This window comes from Cervus canadensis, chromosome 29, assembly GCF_019320065.1.
Source record: "Cervus canadensis isolate Bull #8, Minnesota chromosome 29, ASM1932006v1, whole genome shotgun sequence".
Taxonomy (NCBI): domain Eukaryota; kingdom Metazoa; phylum Chordata; class Mammalia; order Artiodactyla; family Cervidae; genus Cervus; species Cervus canadensis.
The window spans coordinates 3,205,906-3,228,012 of NC_057414.1; the positions used below are offsets into that span (position 1 = coordinate 3,205,906).

At 41.8% G+C, this 22,107-nt stretch overlaps 1 protein-coding gene across 1 annotated transcript in view; it reads right to left on the reverse strand.

Moving 5' to 3' along the window:
* Positions 1–721: 721 nt before the first annotated feature.
* Positions 722–22,107, reverse strand: part of CCDC81 (coiled-coil domain containing 81) — a 37,614-nt gene continuing 16,228 nt past the window's right edge. The window contains exons 7-16 of the mRNA XM_043452003.1: positions 20,743–20,864; positions 18,479–18,602; positions 15,699–15,792; positions 15,131–15,277; positions 14,364–14,468; positions 11,434–11,606; positions 9,714–9,792; positions 8,794–9,014; positions 3,815–3,940; positions 722–1,486 (exon numbers count right to left, since the gene is read on the reverse strand). Coding sequence (XP_043307938.1) covers positions 1,345–1,486; positions 3,815–3,940; positions 8,794–9,014; positions 9,714–9,792; positions 11,434–11,606; positions 14,364–14,468; positions 15,131–15,277; positions 15,699–15,792; positions 18,479–18,602; positions 20,743–20,864 — 1,333 coding nt within the window. The 3' untranslated portion in view covers positions 722–1,344. The remainder of the gene's footprint in view (positions 1,487–3,814; positions 3,941–8,793; positions 9,015–9,713; positions 9,793–11,433; positions 11,607–14,363; positions 14,469–15,130; positions 15,278–15,698; positions 15,793–18,478; positions 18,603–20,742; positions 20,865–22,107) is intronic.

The window sequence follows — 22,107 nt, forward strand, 5'->3', positions numbered from 1 at the left end:
AAGTTTTGGTTAAGAACACATAAACCATAGGAGGTGAAAGGGAGGTTCAAGAAGGAGGGGACATATGTATACCTATGACTGATTCTTATTGATATTTGGCAGAAACCAACACAATATTGTAAAGCAATTACCCTCCAATTAAAAGCAAGTAAATTTTAATTTTTTTAAAAAGAAAATATTTTTTAAAAAGAGCACATATACCTTAACTGAAAATCAGTCCCTCAGCATGAAGCTCTTCCTCACCCATAGCACGTACAGCTTAAGAATGGATGCCAGGTATACACGGAATCTAGAAGAATGGTACTGATGAACCTATTTGCAGGGCAGGAATAGAGATGCAGATATAGAGAACAGATTCATGAATACAGGGAGGGTAAGAGAGAGTGGGATGAACTGAGAGAGTAGCATTGACAAATATATACTACTATGTGTAAAATAGACAGCTAGCAGGAAGCTACTCTATAGCACAGGGAGCTCAGCTCAGGGCTCTGTGATGACCTAGAAGGGTGGGATGGGGGTGTGGGAGGGAGGGAGGCTCAAGAGAGAAGGGGACATATACATACATATATGTGTGTCTGATAACACTTTGTGTTAGTAGAAACTAACACAACACTGTTGCAATTATACTCCAATAAAAAAAAGTTAAAAAAAAAAAAAAAGACTGGATGCAATGAGAGAAGAAAGTGGACCCTGGCAAGCCAGCCAGGCTCCCCTCACAGTATTCACTTATCCAAACAATAAACCTACAGTCAGTAGTGGAGCAGAAATGGGCAGAATGGTGGAATGGTTGTCCAGAAGCTCACCAAGGGAAAAATATCCCTGAGATCCCAGCAAGTCCCAGGTGTGTCCTCAACTAGAAAACTCCAGAAGCATTGCTATGACCACCTGAGGCAAACAGCCTGGCCTACGTTTGGGAGGTTCACACATTTCCAGCCTTGGGAAAATCTAGGGCTGGGGGAGGCGGGCTATGATTCACCATCACGAATTGTTCTGCAGAGTCAAGACTCATAGAAAGTATTTATTATGACACTCTTCGTTATAGGTGAAGAAAAATAAAGGTTCCTAGACAAAGTCACAGAGAGGGGGGTGGGTTGGGTCAGCACCCCCTCTCAACCACAGTGAAGCGGGGTTCCATTTCCCAGTCCAGGCTCTTTGTTGGCCTGGGGCGGGTTGGGAGGGAGACAGGCAGGGAGAAGCCGTCTATAGAAATCTGATCTATTCCGAAAAGCACCAGAATGGCACAGTAATTCTTTTTTTTCCCTCTAAAGTAAAAATATGAAGTTTCACCATCACCCTTAAAAAAAAAAAAAAAGGACTTTCCCCAGCAGGCCCAGACCCTGGGTTTTATACAAACAGCCGGGAGCCGTGCATGTACTTGTTCAGGGACCACAGGTTGCTCTCGCCCCTGTTGGAGGTACGCCTCTGGCACTGCTTGCAGCGCCGGTACTTCTCACATTGGTCCAGCAGGAAGAGCTTGTCGGAGGCCCTGCAGAGACGGAGGAAGAGCGGTCGTCAGCCAGCGCCCCGTGAGTCCTTGCTGCGTGCCTCGCCTGGAAGCTGGACGCAGGACTGCGTGCAAGACCAGCGCCGGCTCCCTGCCCTCCAGGAACTTCCGGTCCATCCGTGGTCCCCCGCGCTGCCACCTGCTGGTCACCCCAGGAAGGGCATCTCCCGCGTCTCCTTCCGGGTCAGTAACAGGCTTTGAGCGGTACCTTTCTGTCTGACCCCAAGTCCTCACCCCTCACCCAATCTAAACCCTCAGAGGACACAAGACCCGCCCAGAGTCACACAGTCAGCGCCAATGGGAAAACTCCAGAGCTTTGGTGTTTGCTGCTTGGCTCTGTGTGGGGCCTTAACCAGTCGAGCTTCCCAGGAGACAGCTTTTGAGAGAAGATCAAGTCATTGAGTTGCAGGTTATCAGCAAACAGTGAAGACAGGGAAGACTAGATTTCAGTGAAAAGACCCAGAGGGCCAGGAGCCTCTGGAGAGTGGAGGGCAGGAGAGGACGTGGAGACAAAGAGGACAAAAGCAGTTGGAAGCAGAGATGAAGGGATGGCAGTGGCTGCTTTTCCACTTAAGCCATTTTCCTCCATGATGTAGGACAGTCCCCATGGTGTTCCCCCCCTACCCTATCAAAATTCCTGTACAGGTGGGATTCTGTAAAAAAAAAAAAAAAATCAATGATAATCCTCAAAGGAGAAAAAAGACGGCCTTGTCAATGAGCAGGGGAAACCTACCTGGCTTCCTTTGGGGATAGGAAGGAGTATCACAAGCTAACTGCATACAAAGTGAAAGTGAAAGTCTCTCAGTAGTGTCCAACTCTTTTCGACCCCATGGATCATACAGTCCATGGCATTCTTCAGGCCATAATACTGCAGTGGTTCCCTTCTCCAGGGGATCTTCCCGATCCAGGAATCGAACCGGAGTCTTTTGCATTGCAGGTAGTACCAACTGAGCTATCAGGGAAGCCAACTGCGTACACGTGAACCTTAATTTTGCTTTTACTTTGTTTTCTTTTTAACAACAACCAATTCCTCCTCCCTGTCTGCCGTCCACTTGAGTCCCTGCCCACAGTTTGGCCTGTGTCTTCAGGTGAAAGTTTCATTTTGCTGTGTCCGTGAAGAAGTCAGGCCATCCTGACTCAAGTATATGTTATGTCGCTATCCTTTATCGCAACATTAGCCAAGCCTTCTCCCAAAATCAAACTAAAATCTCCCTGACACTAATCTCATTGCCTTTTACCTGCTTTTTCACAACATTAAGAAAATGGTTTAAAATATCCAGCTTCCCTTTCTCTCCCTCTTCTCTAGGCCAAACAACTCCACTTCTTTGAAATCTGTTTTCCACATCATTCCTCATACTTTCATTGTCACAAAATATGGGTTCTGCCCATTAGAAAGACAGGTGAGGAATGCCTTAAAATCTAAAAGGAAAAGGTTAGTTACAGATCAAGATCCACTGTAACAATTTTTTATGATAAAACTTTGTTGATAATTAGCAATTGAATGTTACTTCAGTATTTTCAGGTTTTTGTAATGTTTGATTGTATAGACTTTGTTTCTTCAAGTTTTTAACATTCTATGAAATCGTACCTTACATGTGTAAAGCATTTTCATTTTTTAAAGTATAATGATTTTCAATCTCTTTATTTGATCCCCCAAATTCCTGTATTAGCCAAGCCAGGCAAATGTTTAATTTCCCCACCTTAGAAATAAGAAAAAATAAGGCAAAAAGTATTAGCTGCCTCTCCAAAGTTAGTGTTAATTGTTAAAAACATCTAGATTCCCTGACTCTAGATTGTAGATAGATAGCAGGGGAGAGTGAGCAGGAATATAATACATTTCAGGAAGGTGTTCTTGGCTGGGCATCTCACTTTTCCGATTGCCAGTGTACCACAACTCCTTGACTCTGTTCTTATGAAACCATTCCATAAGCCTAACATATGTTGAGGCAGAAACACTCTGTTCTTATTTCCAGCTAAATATTTCCAAAGAGAATTTCCACCCTCCTCCCCTCTCCCCAGGCCTCCCTAGCCTCCACAAAAAGAAAACAAACCTGTTACACAGAGGCAAAGATCAGGACAGAGATGGCAAACATATAGCATACAACATAGCAGTCTCCATCCCAGGCCACAGCAATATTTCCCACTGAACCCAGAATTCTTTCCTCCTCACTAAGCTCTCTAGGCAGTCAACGCTAGTAAACTGAAGTTGACACTTAAAACCTATCTGTCATCCCAGGATTAGCAGGAACTAAACAAGATGCAGAGGGGATTGGCTTTGCAAATAAAACTTCAGGTGCAATCAGGTATTACCTCTCAAAAGCCTTCTCCTCCAAGTCTCGCTGCTTCTTCATGACAGCACTCCTTTCCCAGTGGTCCTGTAAGCTTTGGTTGATTCTGTTCGCTCGCTCAAGCTCAGCATTTCTGTCTGCCAAGTGCCTAGAGAGAACAGAACAGTCTGATTCCATTCGTAATACTGGGAAAGGCACCAGCCTTAGGATCCCCTTTCCTTTTATTCTAAGTTAAACAGAAAACGTCCTGGTTTTGTTCCCCACCCTTTGAAACAGACTAATAAGAGACATGAACACTGTAAAAACATGGTGAGACTCCTGCAAATAATTTATGGATCTAAGGCCTTTCATCGTCAATCTGGGTTTAAATTAGTAGTATTAAAACCTCTTTCCAATTAAATTCAGCTTTTAAAGCCATCTACTTCCTTTGAGGCTGATTTTGCTGATCTGAAGATTCATCTCACATGGTTTCCCATACTTTGTTTCCTTTCAGTCTAGACTCTCAGCTGTCAGTAGCCGGCCCACCAGTTCTTCCAGAACTTTTACAAGACAGTGTAGACAGGCATACAAATGAATGGTTAGAAAGGGAGGGAAACAAATGACTAGGCAAGAGAAAGTGAATGGAGAACATATCCAACATTGTGAAGAAGGTTTTAAAAAAAAACTGTTTGATGAGGGTCACGTCATCAAAGAAATGACTGTAGTATGTCTCCCTTCAAGTAGAGTGTTTCAGCATTCCCAATGTTGTTTCTACCACTGATCTCCAAACACATACTCACGGCTGTTGTGAGTAGCCCTAAACTGGCCTCTATATAAATGTGTCTCTTTCTTGCCAAGCTAAAACTCTTACAGTCAGCACTCATTAAATTCTGGAAGGGACTTCTCTGAATGTGACCATCGATTTAGCCTGCTGCTCTGAAGACTCTTGTGTTACAGGTACCAACCACCACTAGGTGTCAGGACCCACTGATAAAAACCTGTCACATGCTTTGTGCTGGTTCACTTATTCTAAAATAGCACGGCCACATTATCCTCTAACAAGCATTGATTCAATAGCTATTGTGTGGTCATTATGGAGATTAAGTAGGATAATGTACAGAAAGTGCCAATTCCTATCACACAATGGGAGTTCAATGACTGAATGGTACCTATTATATACATTTTTTCATAACTTTTTTTATCTTTTCAGTTTTTTAAATTGCAGTAAAAAAATAAACCACACACAAAAAAAAAACCACATAAAATTGACTTTCTTAACCATTTCTAAACATACAGATATATGGTGTTAAGTGTATTCCCACTGTTCTGCAATCAGTGGGAATATATCTAACATATATAAAATACCTTTTTTCACCTTGCAAAATTGAAATTCTAAACCCATTAAACAACTCCCTATTTTTCCCTCCCCAACCCCTGTCAACTATCTTTCTACTTTGTTTCCATGAATTAGACTACTCTAATTACTACTCTAATTACCTTATGTAAATGGAGTCATACAGTGTCCTTTTTTTGTGTGTGTGTGTGGCTGGTTTATTTCACTTAACATAATGTCCTCAAGGTTCATCCACATTGTTGCATGTGTCAGAACTTTCTTTTTAAGTTTGCATAATATTCCATGTATGTGTATGCCACACCTTATTTATCCATTCATCTGTGATTGGATATTTGGGTTGCTATTTCTTGGCTGTCATAAGTAATGCTGCTATGAACATAAGTGTGCAAATATCTCTGAAAGTGTGTGCTTTCAAATCTTTTGGTTATATACACAGAAGTAGGATTATGGAATCATACAGTTCCAGAAAAACATCTATTTCTGCTTTAGTGACTGTGCCAACAAAAGCCTTTGACTGTGTGGATCACAATAAACTGTGGAAAATTCTGAAAGAGATGGGAATACCAGACCACTTGACCTGCCTCTTGAGAGATCTGTATGCAGGTCAGGAAGCAACAGTTAGAACTGGACATGGAACAACAGACTGGTTCCAAGTAGGAAAAGGAGTAGGTCAAGGCTGTATATTGTCACCCTACTTATTTAACTTATATGCAGAGTACATCATGAGAAACACTAGGCTGGATGAAGCACAAGCTGGAATCAAGATTGCTGGGAGAAATATCAATAACCTCAGATATGCAGATGACACCACCCTTATGGCAGAAAGGGAAGAAGAACTAAAGAGCCTCTTGATGAAAGTGAAAGAGGAGAGTGAAAAAGTTCATTTAAAGCTAAATATTCAGAAAACAAAGATCATAGCATCTGGTCCCATCACTTCATGGCAAATAGATGGAGAAACAGTGGAAAGAGTGGCAGACTTTATTTTTTTGGGCTCCAAAATCACTGCAGATGGTGACTGCAGCCATGAAATTAAAAGACGCTTACTCCTTGGAACACAAGTTATGACCAACCTAGACAGCATGTTAAAAAGCAGAGACATTACTTTGCCAACAAAGGTCCGTCTAGTCAAGGCTATGGTTTTTCCAGTAGTCATGTATGGATCTGAGAGCTGGACTATAAAGAAAGCTGAGCACCGAAGAACTGATGCTTTTGAACTGTGGTGTTGGAGAAGACTCTTGAGAGTCCCTTGGACTGCAAGGAGATCCAGCCAGTCCATCCTACAGGAAATCAGTCCTGAATATTCATTGGAAGGACTGATGCTAAAGCTGAAACTCCAATACTTTGACCACCTGATACAAAGAGATGACTCATTTGAAAAGACCCTGATGCTGGTAAAGGTTGAGGGCAGGAGGAGAAGGGGATGACAGAGGATGAGATGGCTGGATGGCATCACCGACTCAATGGACATGAGTTTGAATAAACTCCGGGAGTTGGTGATGGACAGGGAGGCCTGGCATGCTTCAGTCCATGGGGTGGCAAAGAGTCGGACACAACTGAGCCACTAAACTGAACTGAACTGAACAATGATTCTAATTGTTTTTGAGAAACCACCACTGTTTGCCATAGTGGTTGTACCAATTTATATTCCCCCTAACAGCAACACCACTTTTAGGAATTTATCCAATAGAAACAAAACAACCAGTATAAAGATATATAAGAAAAGTGTTTAATGCGGAATTGGTGTAATAGCAAAATACCTGGAAATAAAGTGAATGTTCCTCAATGGTGCAAAAGTTAAACTATATAAGGCATATTATATATTATAGATAGTATGCTGTTATTAAAGTAAAATGAATTTTATATATATGTACTGACCTAAATACAAATTAATGGCACATTATTAGGTTAAAGAAAGGTTGGGTTGTAGAGTAATATATAAGATCTCACACACCTCATTTTCATTTGCAAAATGGAAGGACAAATATATATGTGTACATTTTTAATATGTTTGTAAAAGAAATAGGAAAAAGTGTAGAAGGCTAATCTTAACACAGACTACTTGGTAGGAGAGATTATTAACCTTTTAAAAAAATCTCTGCACTCATTGATAATTTTAGTGAGCATAAATTGTTATATTTTTAAAAACAAAAACAGGAAAGTTTAAATTAAAAAATGTAAAGCAAGTAAAATTACATCAGCAGACATCTGTGGATCACACGGACTAAATCATTTCTCTCTGAAAGAAAGTGGCCTTCTATTTGCCACAGGAAGACCTAAATTCACATCTTGAGATGGACTGAAGGTGGGCCAGTTGGAAAAGAAAAGAGAAGTAAGAGAGACTGGAATAATCAGTAAAAGATACAGAAACAGAAGACAAGGACCTGGCCCATACAGAAAAGGAAGTTTATGATCAGAGCTCTAACAAAAGAGATGACCAAGTAAAGACCACAGTTCATGTTTGCTCAGAGCTCTGATTGCCAGAATGTTCTCACCTTCAGCACCCTGCACCAGCAAACATCAGCACAGCTTACTATAAGCACAGTTCTCTGCAGAAGGGGTTTAGTGGAGGTTGAGAAAGGATCTGAGTTTCATATCTTTGTGTCCTCTTGAGCAGGACAGCACATTTTTTACTCACATACGGACATTGCTGGGGTGGACAACTCTTTTTCAGACATTGTCCTGTACCGGGAAAGAAAACTATGGAAAGTTAACTTGAGGGAGAAGTAGGATCAAGAAAGTTTGTTTGTGACTTTGTTGCTATTGTTTAATCTCTAAGTTGTGCCTGATTCTTTGTGACTCCCTGGGACTGTAGCCCACCAAGCTCCTCTGTCCATGGGATTTCCCAGGCCAAAATACTGGAGTGGGTAGCCCATTGCCTTCTCCAGGGGATCTTTCTGACCCAGGGATCGAACCTGTGTCTCCTGCATTGGCTGGTGGATTCTGCACCACTGAGCCTCCTGGGAAACCTCAACCAAGTAATACATAGTTCTAAATGGACATCCTTCTTAACCAAACCTGCTGGATGTCACCTGTGAACTTAGCTGCCCAATGGAATCACCAGAAAGCTTTTAAAACTATGGAATGCTAAGTACTTCAATTAAAAAAAAAATTTTGGAGATTGAAGAATGTTTTTAAAACTCTACAGTAAGGAAGCAAACAACACAAAATAGTAAATATAGCAAATAAATAATGTGATAAGAACGGGTATGAGATTCGAACAGATACTTCTCCAAACTTCCGGTTACCAAAAGGGAAATGAGTAGGAGACGGATAAATTAGGAGTTTGGGATTAACAGGTACAAACTACTACAAATAAAATAGAAAAGCAGGAAGAGAACTATAGTCAGCATCTGACAATAAGCCATAATGGAGAAGAGTATGAAAAAGATAATGCATTTGGAATTCATTATTGGTTATCTTACATCATTTTATATATATGTATATACGCTTATAGAAACATGTATACATAATATTCCTTTTAAATGGGTCTGTTATTAATTTAAAAGCTTCTGTCCATAGGTTGAATTGTAGGGACGAAAGAAGACAAAGCATATAGTAAGCGTAGAACAGTATTTTGCGCATGGTAACTCTTCAGTGTGTTCAGTGTCATGATGGCTTCTCTGGGGGGCAGGAGAGGAGGAGGAGGAGGAAAGGGCCGGGGGTCTCACTCTGTGTGTGTCCTCTGAAGCATTAGCAAATCCCGCTTTTGGTCCACCAGCTGATGCAGGATGGCCCTCCTCTTGTGGTTAGCAGCGGCCTCCATCTGATGCTTCATGTAATTCTGGTCTCTCTTTCGCTTTTCCACCATCATCTCACTCTCATTCTTACCAAAGATGGGCTTAGAAGAGTCTGGCTCAAACACGGGCAGCTGAGGGCATCTATTCTTTATCTGAGGCAGGGACACACAGAATGCAGATTATAGTTAAACCAGCGACTAGACGTCAGGCACAAGGCCTTGGCATAGCAAAAACCAGCACCTGGGCGGGAGGAACAAGGGCCTCAAAAAACACCAAATGGATAACACAGAAGGGCATTCATAACATTACAGGATTGACACGTATTTTTAGAATGCTATTGAAACACTGCACGCCTTTTTAGGGGAGGGTGGGGATTCCAGCTTTTCTATTTTTTCCCTATTACACAAAACAAAGTAGGAAGGATAATAAAGGAATAAAACTGCAAAAGTAGTTAATTGGTAGAACACACACACACATACACATCTGGATAGGAGGAGAAGCTTATTTACAACAAGGAAACACATGTAAATTACAGTAGTTTGCAGTGTATATGGGAAACAGTAAAAAAGTTAAACGTGCTACATGGACATCACTTTTTTTACAGCAATATTAAAGGGGAGAGAACACTTATTTGGAGACAGATATACCCACAAGGTCCAGGTTTTATAGCATCAGTACAATAAATGCACAAAACTGCATTACAGCTAGTTAATCAGTTTAAGAATTGTTCCCCAAATATGTCACGTTTCCAGCCTGGAGGTTCATTCCTACAGATTTCAACTACTCCATCTGTGGGGACCAAAAGCAGCCAGAAACACCACACAACTTTAAAGTAATAATTGTCCCCTTACCTGGGCATCCAGAGCTCTCTTGTAACACTGTGTTTCTTCCATCTTATCTTTTATATATTTGGCTCTTTGCGCAGCAAGTCTGGCAGTTACAAATAAGGGAAGATGAGGGCACAGTTTGTTACAGAGTCTTTTGTAACACAGATTAACATCAGCAACACGTATTTAATAAATATTAATAGGAATAAGAACCTGGTAAACAAAAAGTGATATATTTTTCCTTCCAGGAACTTTAGGAAAGAAAAGAGTAATCCAAATCCACAGGCTAGTAGACTAGGACAGCTGCTGCTATTGCTAAGTCACTTCAGTTGTGTCCGACTCTTTGCGACCCCATGGACTGTAGCCCACAAGGTTCCTCTGACCATGGGATTCTCCAGGCAAGAACACTGGAGGGAGTTGCCATTTCCTCCTCCAGGGGATCTTTCCGACCCAGGGATCAAACCCAGGTCTCCTGCATCGCAGGCGGATTCCTCATCATGGAGCCACTGGGAAAGCCCGCAGACAAGGACAGACAGGTAGGGAACAAGCAGCTGACCAACCATATTTTCCAAATGCACTGCCAGCAAGATAAGCACCCCTTCTCCCCCCATGCTTAAAAAAATCTAGATAGGAAAGCAGAAAATGTCTGTAACACAATAAAATCACAGGATTCCTTTTTCAGAGTGATCTTCCTATTGTAACACGCATCTGTTTTATGCCCCCTCCACAGGATCTGTAAAGTGAATATAACAAAACATATGCATTTTATAGAAAACAGCTTTTTGGCCACAGAATCTAGCTGCTTATTTGTTTTGGAGGTCTCTTTCTGACCCCAGCAGCCTCCTTAATTTCTCTCCAGTAGCAGAAGTGTATCCCCTCTAGCATGTTTGAACTCTGTGGCCCTGGCCCTAACCTAGGTCTCTGATAGCCCATGCAGGACCAATCAGATTCTTTCCTAAAAATTTGGAGTTGAGATTGAAATTCATCCAAGTGTCAACTGGAATACAGACACTGTCAACTAAGGAGCTGTGGATGTTAGCAGATGGAAGCATTTTTTACAAGGATTTTAGACCCTGATTTCAGCCCTCCTGGGTGTCCCATACATTTCCGCCATTGGGTTCCACAGGACCCCCCTTCTTAGTTATGATAAAATTCAGCTTTGCCTTGAGGTCATCTGGGAATAACGGAACAAAGCCTGCTCAAGACAAGTCCTTTCCGCCATCTACAAGGATTAATAACCACAAAACAGTTCAAAATGGGGACTTCCCTGGTGGTCTAGTGGTTAAGAACCTGCCTTCCAATGCAGGGGATGCAGGTTGGATCCCTGGTCAGGGAAGTAAGATTCTCAAATGCCATGGGGCAGCTAAGCCTGCAGCTACTGAGTCTACAGGCCCTAGAGCCTGCATGCCACAGCTAGAGAGAAGCCCACAAACCACAACAAAGACCTGATGCAGCCAAATTAATAAAATTTAAAAATAATATCTCGCTTAAAATACAAAATGAAAAAAAAAAAAAACAAAATGATACTCTGTGATCAAAATGATTATAAGCAGTCATCATTACTATAATGATAGTTATCATAATGCTGGCTTTTTCACATTTCTAGTGAAGGGTTACGCCATGGTCCCAGCTGCTGGCTGGGTTAACGTGCACAGCTGTACTAACGGGACCACCAGCAATGATTCGGTCCTACAGGGGAAGAAGTGTCCATGAACGTTCCAAACCCGTCTTTTCAGAGACTCACTCCTCTGTGAGCTGCACTTGTTCCAGGCGGTCCATCAGCTCTCTGTTTTGCCTTTGCTTTATGTCCTTTTCCCGTCTGTGATCCATTTGTCTCAGGAGACTTTGGGAATACTCCTCTTGCTTAAAAGCATTAATCTCCGGACTGAGTGGCCGTTTATCAAACAGGAAGGATTTCTAGAATGAAAGAGAAGCAACTCATTTGTTCTAGAATCATAAAAAGCATCAAAGAAAGTGAAAGTGAAGTCGCATGGACTGTAGCCTACCAGGCTCCTCCGTCCATGGGAATTTCCAGGCAAGAGTACTGGAGTGGGCTGCCACTTCCTTCTCCAAAAAGCATCAAAGAACAAAGGTAATCATTCGGAAGACTAAAGTCAACCAGAAAACATTAAGTTATCATATTTGCCCAGTCTTCAACATGGCAAATAGCTAGTGATCCACAAATACGAGCGCACTTAAGGATGAATCTAAATAGTACTGACCACAGCCCCATAACTGAGAGGGAGATGAAAAAGGACTTCAAGGAGTAGGTCCTCCACTAGTACTTACACATTCGTACTGAAAGAAGGAGGAATTCTGAGTGAGTGCAGAAGCATCAGAAGGAATGCAAGGGGGTGGAAGAAGAAGAATATAGCACCTACTTGGGCCTGGCTGCTCTCAACACTGGGAACCCAGCTGTGGCCAAGAACAGAGACCAACAGACAGTCTCACTCTCACTGATCCCACATGCTGGTGCAGGAGACAGCCAGTCAACAAGCAACAACGCACAGATAATTTAAGATATTAATGTGTGCTATGAGGGCTTCCTCGTGGCTCAATGGGAAAGAATCCACCTGCCAATGTGTAAGACACGGGTTCCATCCCTGGGTCAGGAAGATTCTCCTGGAGAAGGAAATGGCATTCCACTCCAGTCTTCTTGCCTGGGGAATCCCATGGATGGAGGAGCCTGGTGGGTTTACAGTCCTTGGGGCTGTGAAAGAGTTGGACATGACTTAGTGACTGAACAGCAACAAGGTGCTATGAGGTCTTCTTTATCATAGCAAGTAACTGGATGGGAACAGGGTTAACGTTATTAGGGAAGGCTTTTATTAAGGTGGGACTGGGTCACCTCCACTGCAAACATCAGGGACCCATACAGAAGGAACAGAAAGTGCAAAGACAGTAGATGAAAACAAGCAGAAAGAAGATCTATGTGGCTGAGGCATAGTGAGCAGGGGGAGAACATGGCAGCTGGGCTCAAAGAGAGAGGTGGGCCAAACCAGGGGGATGTGAGAGGTCAAGGTCAGGTGTTTAGACTTACTTTAATTCAGTGGAAGGCCATTAGAGGATCTATTTGGAGAATGATCTGTTCTGGTGACTAGTTTTAAAAGATCACTTTGGCTTCTATGTGGAGACTAGATTGTAGGAAGGCAGGCAGCGAGCCTAACTAGGAAAGCATCACAAAAGTTGGGCCTTCTAGAAATGTGGCTTGGGCTAGGGTCGGGTACCGTTGAAGGTGAAGAGATGCTGTATACATTTTAGAGGTGAAGGCAAGTGGGCTTGAAGATGGCTGGATGAGGGGCAATGGAGGAGAAGGGATCTGGGATCACTTTAGGTAAGGGTTTGTGCAACTGTCTGGCTGGTGATGCCACTTGCTAAAGTGGGAAGCCTGGGAGAAGAACAGGTTGAGAAGGGGAGTCGAAACTTCTGTTTTGATCTTTTTCACTTTAAGTATCTACAGTTATAACAAAGAGGAGATTCAAATTGGGCAGTGATAAACATATAATCTGAACCTTAAATCTACCTAAGAGGAGAGAGAGATCGGGCCTACAGCTCAAAAGCTTGATGCTCTCTCTTCCTCACTCTCTGCTGCTCCTGACCAGAAGGTTTTGCCTCCATTCACTCCTTGACCTAACTCCTGTATGCCAGGAAGTCTTCCCAGATCTCTGGTCTGGGTTAAGTGACTCCCCTCTCTGCCCTGTTCAAAGATTTATCATAGCATTTAGTTTATCATACTCTTGTCTCTTTAAATGTTTCCCCCATTATCCTGAAACGTCTTTAGAGAGGGACTTTGTCTTATTCTTCATCTTTGTATTCTTAGCTACTAGTACAGTGGCCAGCACAAAATAATTCAATGAAACATTTGATGTTAAATAAAATCTATTTTATTAGGTGTACATCCAGAATGTCACATTACCTAGATAGTGAGGTAAAAAGAAGCAAGAACAAGCAGAAATAAAGGTAGGTACATCATGATTGAAAAAAATTAATGGCAAGGCAGGTGGCTCACCTCCATCTGAAGCTGGACTTCTCAAACTTATTGTTTAGTCTTTCAGCCATGTCCAACTCTTTTGCGAACCCATGGACTGTAGCCCACCAGGCTCCTCTGTCCATAGAATTCTCCAGGCAAGAATACTGGAGTGGGTTGCCATGCCCTCCTCCAGGGGATCTTCCAAACCCACAGGTTGAACCTGTGTCTCTTACATTGGGCAGGCAGACTCTTTACCACTGAGCCACCTGCAAAGCCCCTCTCAAACTTAAGGAAGCTACAAATCACCTAAATATCTTATTGAAATGTAGATTCTCATTCTGTGAGGTGTGAGGTGGCACCCTAGATTCTGTATTTCCAGCAGGCTCCCAGGAGTTATTTGTCCTCTATTTAGATCATCTGATCCTGGGGCAGGAATTTAATACACTGTCTCCTAACCCCACCTCTCCCAGGTCCCAGCTGAGAACTACCATCCTTGACAAGCACCATAGTGACCAACAACAGGAGCTGTATTGTGAACGTGAACGTGTGGAGACAGACTCTGGACCACTCCTTCCTTAGAAGGACACTTCTACCTCGCTCAGCCTTACCACCTTTTAAAAATGGCACAACATGCAATGTGAGTAGACCCAAATGCTCCCAACTAGGGCAGGTGTCGACAACAGAAGCTTTGAAAAGATTCTTACATAAAATTCAGGTTTCTCATTCTTGTGGATTCTTATAGCTTCAGCAACTCCAAGATTATAGGCGGCATTCTTTTGATTCTGTTCTCTACTAGCCAGACTTCTCATCTTTGAAAAAGAAAAATCATTACATGTTGAAATAGAGTCTTTAAAAATTTAATTCTACTACATTAAAATAACCCAACTAAGGTAGAAACCTGCCTTTGGGAGGTAACGGTACTTTCTGATGTGTTTACAATTTTTTTTTTTAAGTGGGCTTTTGTTTCCCATTCTTGGACTCGAGGCACCACTTCTACAGGGCTCGTAAGGAGGAAGGACGATTTCAGGAATGGTTCCCTATGATGGCACAAGAAGGCAGCAGGGCCAGTTATTGAAAAGTTAAGAAATCAGGATAGAGCACAGGTGACGGTGCCATTCCGTCTTAACTCAAGATAGGCCATGAATCTGAAGGGAAAAGACTTGCCTGGGGTTATATTTTATGATAAATCAAAAATAAAGCCATATACATCCAGGAATTCCACCTTTAAAACTCAGTCCTTAGGGGGAGGGAAAAATTCAGTAGCAGGTGCAAACACCAACTACATGGATATTCATCCCCGGGTTGTTTACTATTAGTGAAAACTCGGACATAACCTAAGTTCGAATTCAGCAGTAGGTAAATGGTTAAATACACTACCGTCAAGCTACACGTTGGAGCTTTTTAAATGGCGTTTGATAATCATGTTCCCCTGCCCCATGTTAAACACTCCTTAACCGAGGTGCAGAAGTACCTGCTCTTTGAAGATAGTCTCTTGGTCTTTCAACACTAGATACTCCTGGATGAGTCGCTCATCTTCCATCTCTCTCCTCCTCCTCTCCTCGGTATAGTACAGTGGGAAATTTCGCTGTGCTCGTTGCAAGCATATATAACACATTTCCTATAACATCGAGTTTTAGGGCAAATTGATTTTTACCTTTTACTTATTTTGCTTTGCATTTCCTTCCCAAGCTCTCCAAAGGCTAAGGGTGTCAAGAAGTAGACTTCATAAAAGGATGTATTCATGATATTATCCAAATGGGATTTTTCAGAGAGGGCCCTGCAAATATTCCAGAGGATTTATTCAACTCTCACTTGAACAGATGTGTTTAAAGCAACTGAAAATTAGAGATTTCCCAGACCTATTTCTGTTAACTAGTAGATTTTGACTAGTAGATAGGTTTATCACAGTCCCATTATAGGTCCTGTGTACTTGAGCCATACCCATGTATTAAAGAAAGAGCAATTCCTCGAATTCTCTTTGAGAAGCAGAAGTCAGAAGGAGATTCTGTCTGGGCTCTGTTTCTTTGAAGACACTGTACCTGTCCTGCCCTATGATGGTCCTTGCAAGAAGTGCCTGGAGAAATTTTAGGCTTCATTTCATGATCATTTTTCAGTCCACCTGGAGACAATACACTATAAAAACAATGCAACATTAATTAACATTAATATAGCCTGACATCAATTATAATCAATGATGAATGATAATTTTAGAAACAACTATAAATATAAGAGGGCTTCTGAGGTGGCACTAGTGGTAAAGAACTCGCCTACCAATACAGGAGACATAAGAGATGCAGCTTCAATCCCTGGGATGGGAAGATCCCCTGGAGTAGGCATGGCAACCCATTCCAGTGACCTTGCCTGGAGAATCCCATGGACAGAGGAGTCTGGTGGTCTACAGTCCCTAGGGTTGCAAAGAGTCAGACGTGACTGAAGTGACTAAGCATGCATGCACACATAAATATAAGAAAATAAAAAATATCTCAGCAGTTTTCTTTAGAGTATCTACATGTATAGAGACTAAAAATCTAACCTTTACATCAGATAAATTCGGGTTCAAAACTCAGCTTTCTTTATTAGAAGTTGACTGGCATTAGACAAACTGGATAATTGTACAAAGTCTCAGTTACCAATTCAGTGAAATTGGGATAAAACTTACTCATTCTTCAAAAATTTACTGAGTGTTTACTAGGTGTACTGCTCTCAGCATGGGAGAGGCAATGGAGAACAAAATACACACACAAAAAAAGCTCTGTCCTCATGGAATTAACATGCTGATGGGAGTAGACAGTCAATAAACAAGATGAATGAATTATATAGTCTGTTTGATGGTGATAAATACCATGCAATGCTGGAGGAATGGAGTCATGAATACAATGGCCAGGGAAGTTCTCACCAGAAAGGTGACATTTGAGCAACTTGAAGGCAGTAAAAGAATAATAATAATCAGATATCTGATGGAAAAGAATCTAGTTGAGCAAATGAGTGCTAAGGACTTGAAGTGGGAGCATGTCTGTGTTCAGTGTGGCTGAAGGAAGTAAGAGAGAGAGATCAGAGATCAGGCAAGACATTGAAGGCCATGGTAATGACTTTAGCTTTCACCCTGGGTGAGAACGGGAGCCATTGAAGAATGAAGAGGGAGCCACTGAGAATGCAGCCATTGAATGGGAGCCATATCCAGTATTAGCAAAGCTACAGAGAACACAGCAGTTCTTTTTATTTGTTACTAGGAAGATAATTTTTGGTATCATCTACCTGAGGGTAACTGGTGCATGCATGCTAAGTCACTTCAGCTGTGTCCGACTCTTTGCGGCCCCATGAACTATACTCCACCAGGCTCCTCTGTCCATGGGATTCTCCAGGCAAGAATATTGGAGCAGGTTGCCATGGGCTCCTCCAGAGGATCTTCCCGACCCAGGGATCCAACGCACATCTCTTACGTCTCCTGCTTTGGCTGGTGGGTCCTTTAAAACTAGCACCACTCTGGAAGCCCTGAAGATGATTGGTAATGCATATCAAAAACATGAAAAATGGACTCATCACTTATCTCTGAAATTTCACTTTAAAGCTTCTTTCCTATAGGATATGCAGGTGTATGCAAAGAATTATGTGATTATATTTGTTTCAACATTTATAAAAAACTAAAAATCATCTACGTATATAGGAGATTTGTTAAACGAAAGGTTTAATAAATGAGATGAGCAATCATTTGTTCATGTTTTAGAAAATTTATAGCCATAGGGAAATTTTCACCACTTAAATTGTTAAGTATAGCAAAGGTTCATATGATATAATGTCAGTTTTCTTTAAAATGTATGTACATGTTTCAAGTATAAATACATGTCCATGTTATAATATATATGCATTGAAATGAAGGATATACACCCATAACATTACAGAAAACTTCTTCTGTTTGGTGGGGTTATGGGTGATTGTTTTTGTCTCTCTTGCTTTTCTCATTTCTTCCAAAATTTCTTTGACAAATGCATATTACTTTATTAATCAGCACAGAAAACAAAAACAAACAAGAAAAAAAACATTGGTTGTTTGGTCAACTTCTATAGGAAAACTTTACTAGGAATCACTAATAATTAGTAATCAGAATCCCAAAGGAAATCAACCCTGAATATTCACTGGAAGGACTGATGCTGAAGCTGAAGCTCCAAGCTCAGTTTGGCCATCTGATGCGAAGAATTGACTCATTAGAAAAGAGCCTGATGCTGGGAAAAATTGAAGGTAGGAGGAGAAGGGAACGACAAAGGATGAGATGGTTGGATGGCATCACTGACTCAATGGACATGAGTTTGAGCAAGCTCTGGGTGAAGGACAGGGAAGCCTGGTGTGCTGCAGCCCATGGGGTCACAAAGAGTCGCACAAACTTAGTGACTGAACAACAACAAAGCCAAGTTTGGCAAAAATGCTTTCCAATTTGATCTAAACATGAACCTGTGTCATATTATAATATCCACACACAGAAAACAAGAGAGGTTTTCCCAAATTCATGAGGGAAGTTAGATGTTTTCTCCTCTGTGCTGTTTTGTTTCCACCTCCATGGTAGCATTTATCCTACTGAATCATAATTTATTATTCTGGTTTTCCCACAGGTTGTGAGTGCTGGTCATCGTTACCACCTTCATCACTTGATCACCTTCATACACCTGGCATGCAGGTGTATGCTAGATGCTAGAATGTAGCATCAGGAATAGTGGATGAAGGAATGAATGAAAAAGTGAATGCTTATTTAAAATTCCCTACATCAAGATAGGGTGTGAAAATATATTTAGTAAAATGCAACAGAAAAAAATACCCAGTGCATTACCTTTCAAGGTTCATATTCTTCCCACCACTCCCATTCTGCTCCAGTTTATTTGGCATACTGACATTTGTCCCTTTGGCAGGAGAGACAGCTGGTCTATCTTGAGCTGTCTTGGGTGATAAAACCTCTGTAGAATGAATGAAAGAGTTTCCTTTCAACTCTAAATCAGTGGTTTGTACGTAACACAGATTTTAAAAACTCATCATTTTACTTGGGAAATTTTTCACATAAAATACACTTTCTCATTTTAAATGATTGTCCCTTGCCCTAGTGTGGTTAAAATATCTATTTTGCTGTATACTTATTGCATGTAAAGGCTCTGGTTGGGCACTTTAAAAAATACAAGAGGCAAGCCTCTGCCCTTGAAGATCTTTCAATAAATATCATTGGAGAGGAAAAATAAGATACTAACAGAAAACACGAGAGCTCACATTTGGGGGGGTCTTTCCACCTGCCAAAAATACGAAGTGTTTTACACACATTATATATAAGTAGCAACTCAGGACAAGGATGCAGAATATCTGAATCTCGGATAAATGGTGCCATCTTTAACAGTCTGACAGAGGAGATGAAGGGAGCCAGCTCAGAACCCACTGATGAGAGAAGTTTCCATGGAGGAAGGGAGATGTGAAAGGGCTACTAAGAGAAATAGAGACACGGACATAGAGAACAAACATCCAGACACCACGGGGGAAAGGGTGAGGGGTGGAAGGCGCCGGAAGACTGCGGCTGACATACCCCAATACTACTACACCATGATACTATACTATGTACTACATACTACTGATGCTATGTATAAAATAGATCCCGAATGAGGACAGACTGAATAGAACTGGGAACTCTACGTAATGCAATCACCGCAGAGACCTGAAGGGAAAGAAGTCCAAGCAAGAGGGGACATATGCACAGATACAGCGAAGGCACTGTGCTCTTGGGCAGAAACTAACACCACACTGTAAGGGAACTGCACTCCAGTGAGAACTAATTCAAAAAGAAAAAGAAAAAAGGCTGATAAGAGGAGAGTAGGATTGGGATAGACTGTAAGAAAAGGAAGGGAATTCCAGGCAGGAGAAGAGTGAACAAAAGCTGGAAGTCAAGGAAGAGCAGGACATGTTAGGAGAATATGAACAGACAATTTAACTCTAGAAAGAGTCCATAGGAAACTGACAGGTGAAGCTAAAGAGTGAAAGCGTGTATCAGGCTAAAAGCTGATGTGTAATCCTGTAGGCCGCATGTCACAAAACCAACATTCACAAGCCAACATTTACCCATTGATAAATGTTCTGTTTGGCCTAGTTAGTATTTTTTTTTTTTAATGTCAATTAGTAGTGAACACTGGACTAAGTGGGAGAAGGCGAGGGTGGGATGATTTGAGAGAATAGCATTGAGACAAATACATTACCACATGTGAAAGAGATGACCAGTGCAAGTTCGATGCATGAAGCAGGGTACTCAAAGCCGGTGTTCTGTGACAACCCAGAGGGGTGGGGTGGGGAGGGAGGTGGGAGGTGGGTTCAGGATGGGAGGACACATGTATACCTGCGGCCTGTTCATATTGATGTATAGCTGTTCATATGATGTATTTTACAATATTGTAAAATAATTATCCACCAATAAAATTGATTAAATAAAAACAATTAATAGATTTCACAAGACAGGATCTCTGCTTCTCTTGAAAAATTAGGCAATTTGCTACCACTTGGCTTACATTTCCACAAATCAATAATCTGCTAGAGGAATAAGTCTCCAAGTATATAGTCTGGCAAACCCTGGGAATCCCTAGGAGTCTTTCAAAAAGTCTTTGAAGTCCTAGGATTTTCCTCACATGCCTCAACCAAAACAATATATTACAACAGATTATATGATGAGACAGATATGAGAATCTGCTCTCTTCTATAAATCCAGGTGTCAAAGATGTAAAACTACCACTCTTCATTTTTCATAAAAAATATTGATGCTAACATGTCTCCCTACCATGTGACATCCAGCCCAGTTCATGAATTTATGTTACCTGCCTGGATCTTGCAGGCAGCTGAGTTTTGAGTAGTGGGGAGTCAGCAAAGAGATCACAGTCTTTAAGTCTGAGTGTCATAAAGTGGTTAAGGTGAGATACAGGATTCCGGGACTAGGAGATGTTTATTAGAGAGAAGAATACAGTGATTATTCACAAAATGAACTTTATTTTGGCCATCAGAGTTGCTAAGCAACATGGCTTGGCTCACAAGTAGTAAAGAGTCACAGATTATACCCAGAAATCAATGACCTACCTGGGACACCTTCTTCTTTGTCTGACTGGTCTTTTAATTTGTCCTTCCTCTGTCCATTCTGTCCATTTTCTTCTGCAATGGTCTCCATAGGTGGTTTGTTCTCCACCTCCTTGATCTCAATCCTGGGAATGAGCCAAGATGTGTCCATAGGCAAATGTGTAAATCTCTTAATTCTGAGAAGCAGCCAAGTGAGCTGATGGATTCTGAATGAAATAAGCTTACGTGTCTCAAGAGCGGGGAAGTGCTTTTATTCTCTGAGTATGAATCACGGACTCATTCTTTTTGGGGTTAAGCCTGGGAGCCAACCAAGACTCTCCCCCACTATACTAAGGACCCCAAAGAAGCTCTTATTTAAACTGCTCTGAAGGCCTGGATTAAAGTTTCTGGGTTTTATTTCAGCTTGAATTTGTCTTTTCCAGCTCTGTAAGCAGATGCCACGGTCCTGAAATAGTGGATGGGGGCCACCGGATAACTTGGAGGCATGGGTTCAGGGCCTGGTAGGCAGGGTACGCCCAGAAGTGAGCACGCCTCTCCTCCCTCTTTCTCCTCCTCACTGCTCCATCCTCTCCCCAGGCAAAAGTGGGGGGCTTACAAAGGCGAGGGGGAAGGGTTTGTTCAGTTGATGTGAGTAAGCACAGCTTTTCTCCTGTCCCAGGAATGGGGTGCTGGGTTAGCGGTGGGAAGGAAAGGTGAGGCGGGCATGGTGCTTGCAGTGAATTCAGAGGCCAAGCTTCACATAAAGGAAACGCCTACAGTTGCATTGACGATTCAAGTCTTCCGGTCCATTGCCAGGCTCTCCAATGGACAGAACCATCCATCTGTCCCTCAACCAACTGCAATTATTTCCCTCCTGGAGTGCTTAAGCCAAACTATGTCCAAGCGGACAGCCAAATTTGCCTCCCAAAATACAATCAAAATAAAATTATTTTGAATCCATGGATTTATTTTTAATGGGTAAGGCAACATGCTGCAGTGGAAACAGTACTGAGATAGTCTGGGGCCACGGTTTTATTTCTGACTTGGCCCCCCTGCTGTGTAATCATTTCATCTGGAAGATGAAGAGGCTGGACTAATTAGTCTTTAAGGCTTATTCTCTCACTCACGCTGATTATGCTGAGGTCTGTATCATATAGCTTTTCCAGGAAGGACTGGTTCCAAACCAACAAATGGAAGAGGATGTCACAGACATCCCCCCCGAAAAATGAGAAAATACTCTGAGACACTGGTTACTATTTCCCAAACCTCCTTTACCCAAAATGCATAATAGTTAGTGGCACAGCAATTAAGATTAAAAATATGATTAAGAGCTCATAATGGAAATAAAACCAAACTGGAAATAAAACCCAAGTCTCCTGACTCCTATTG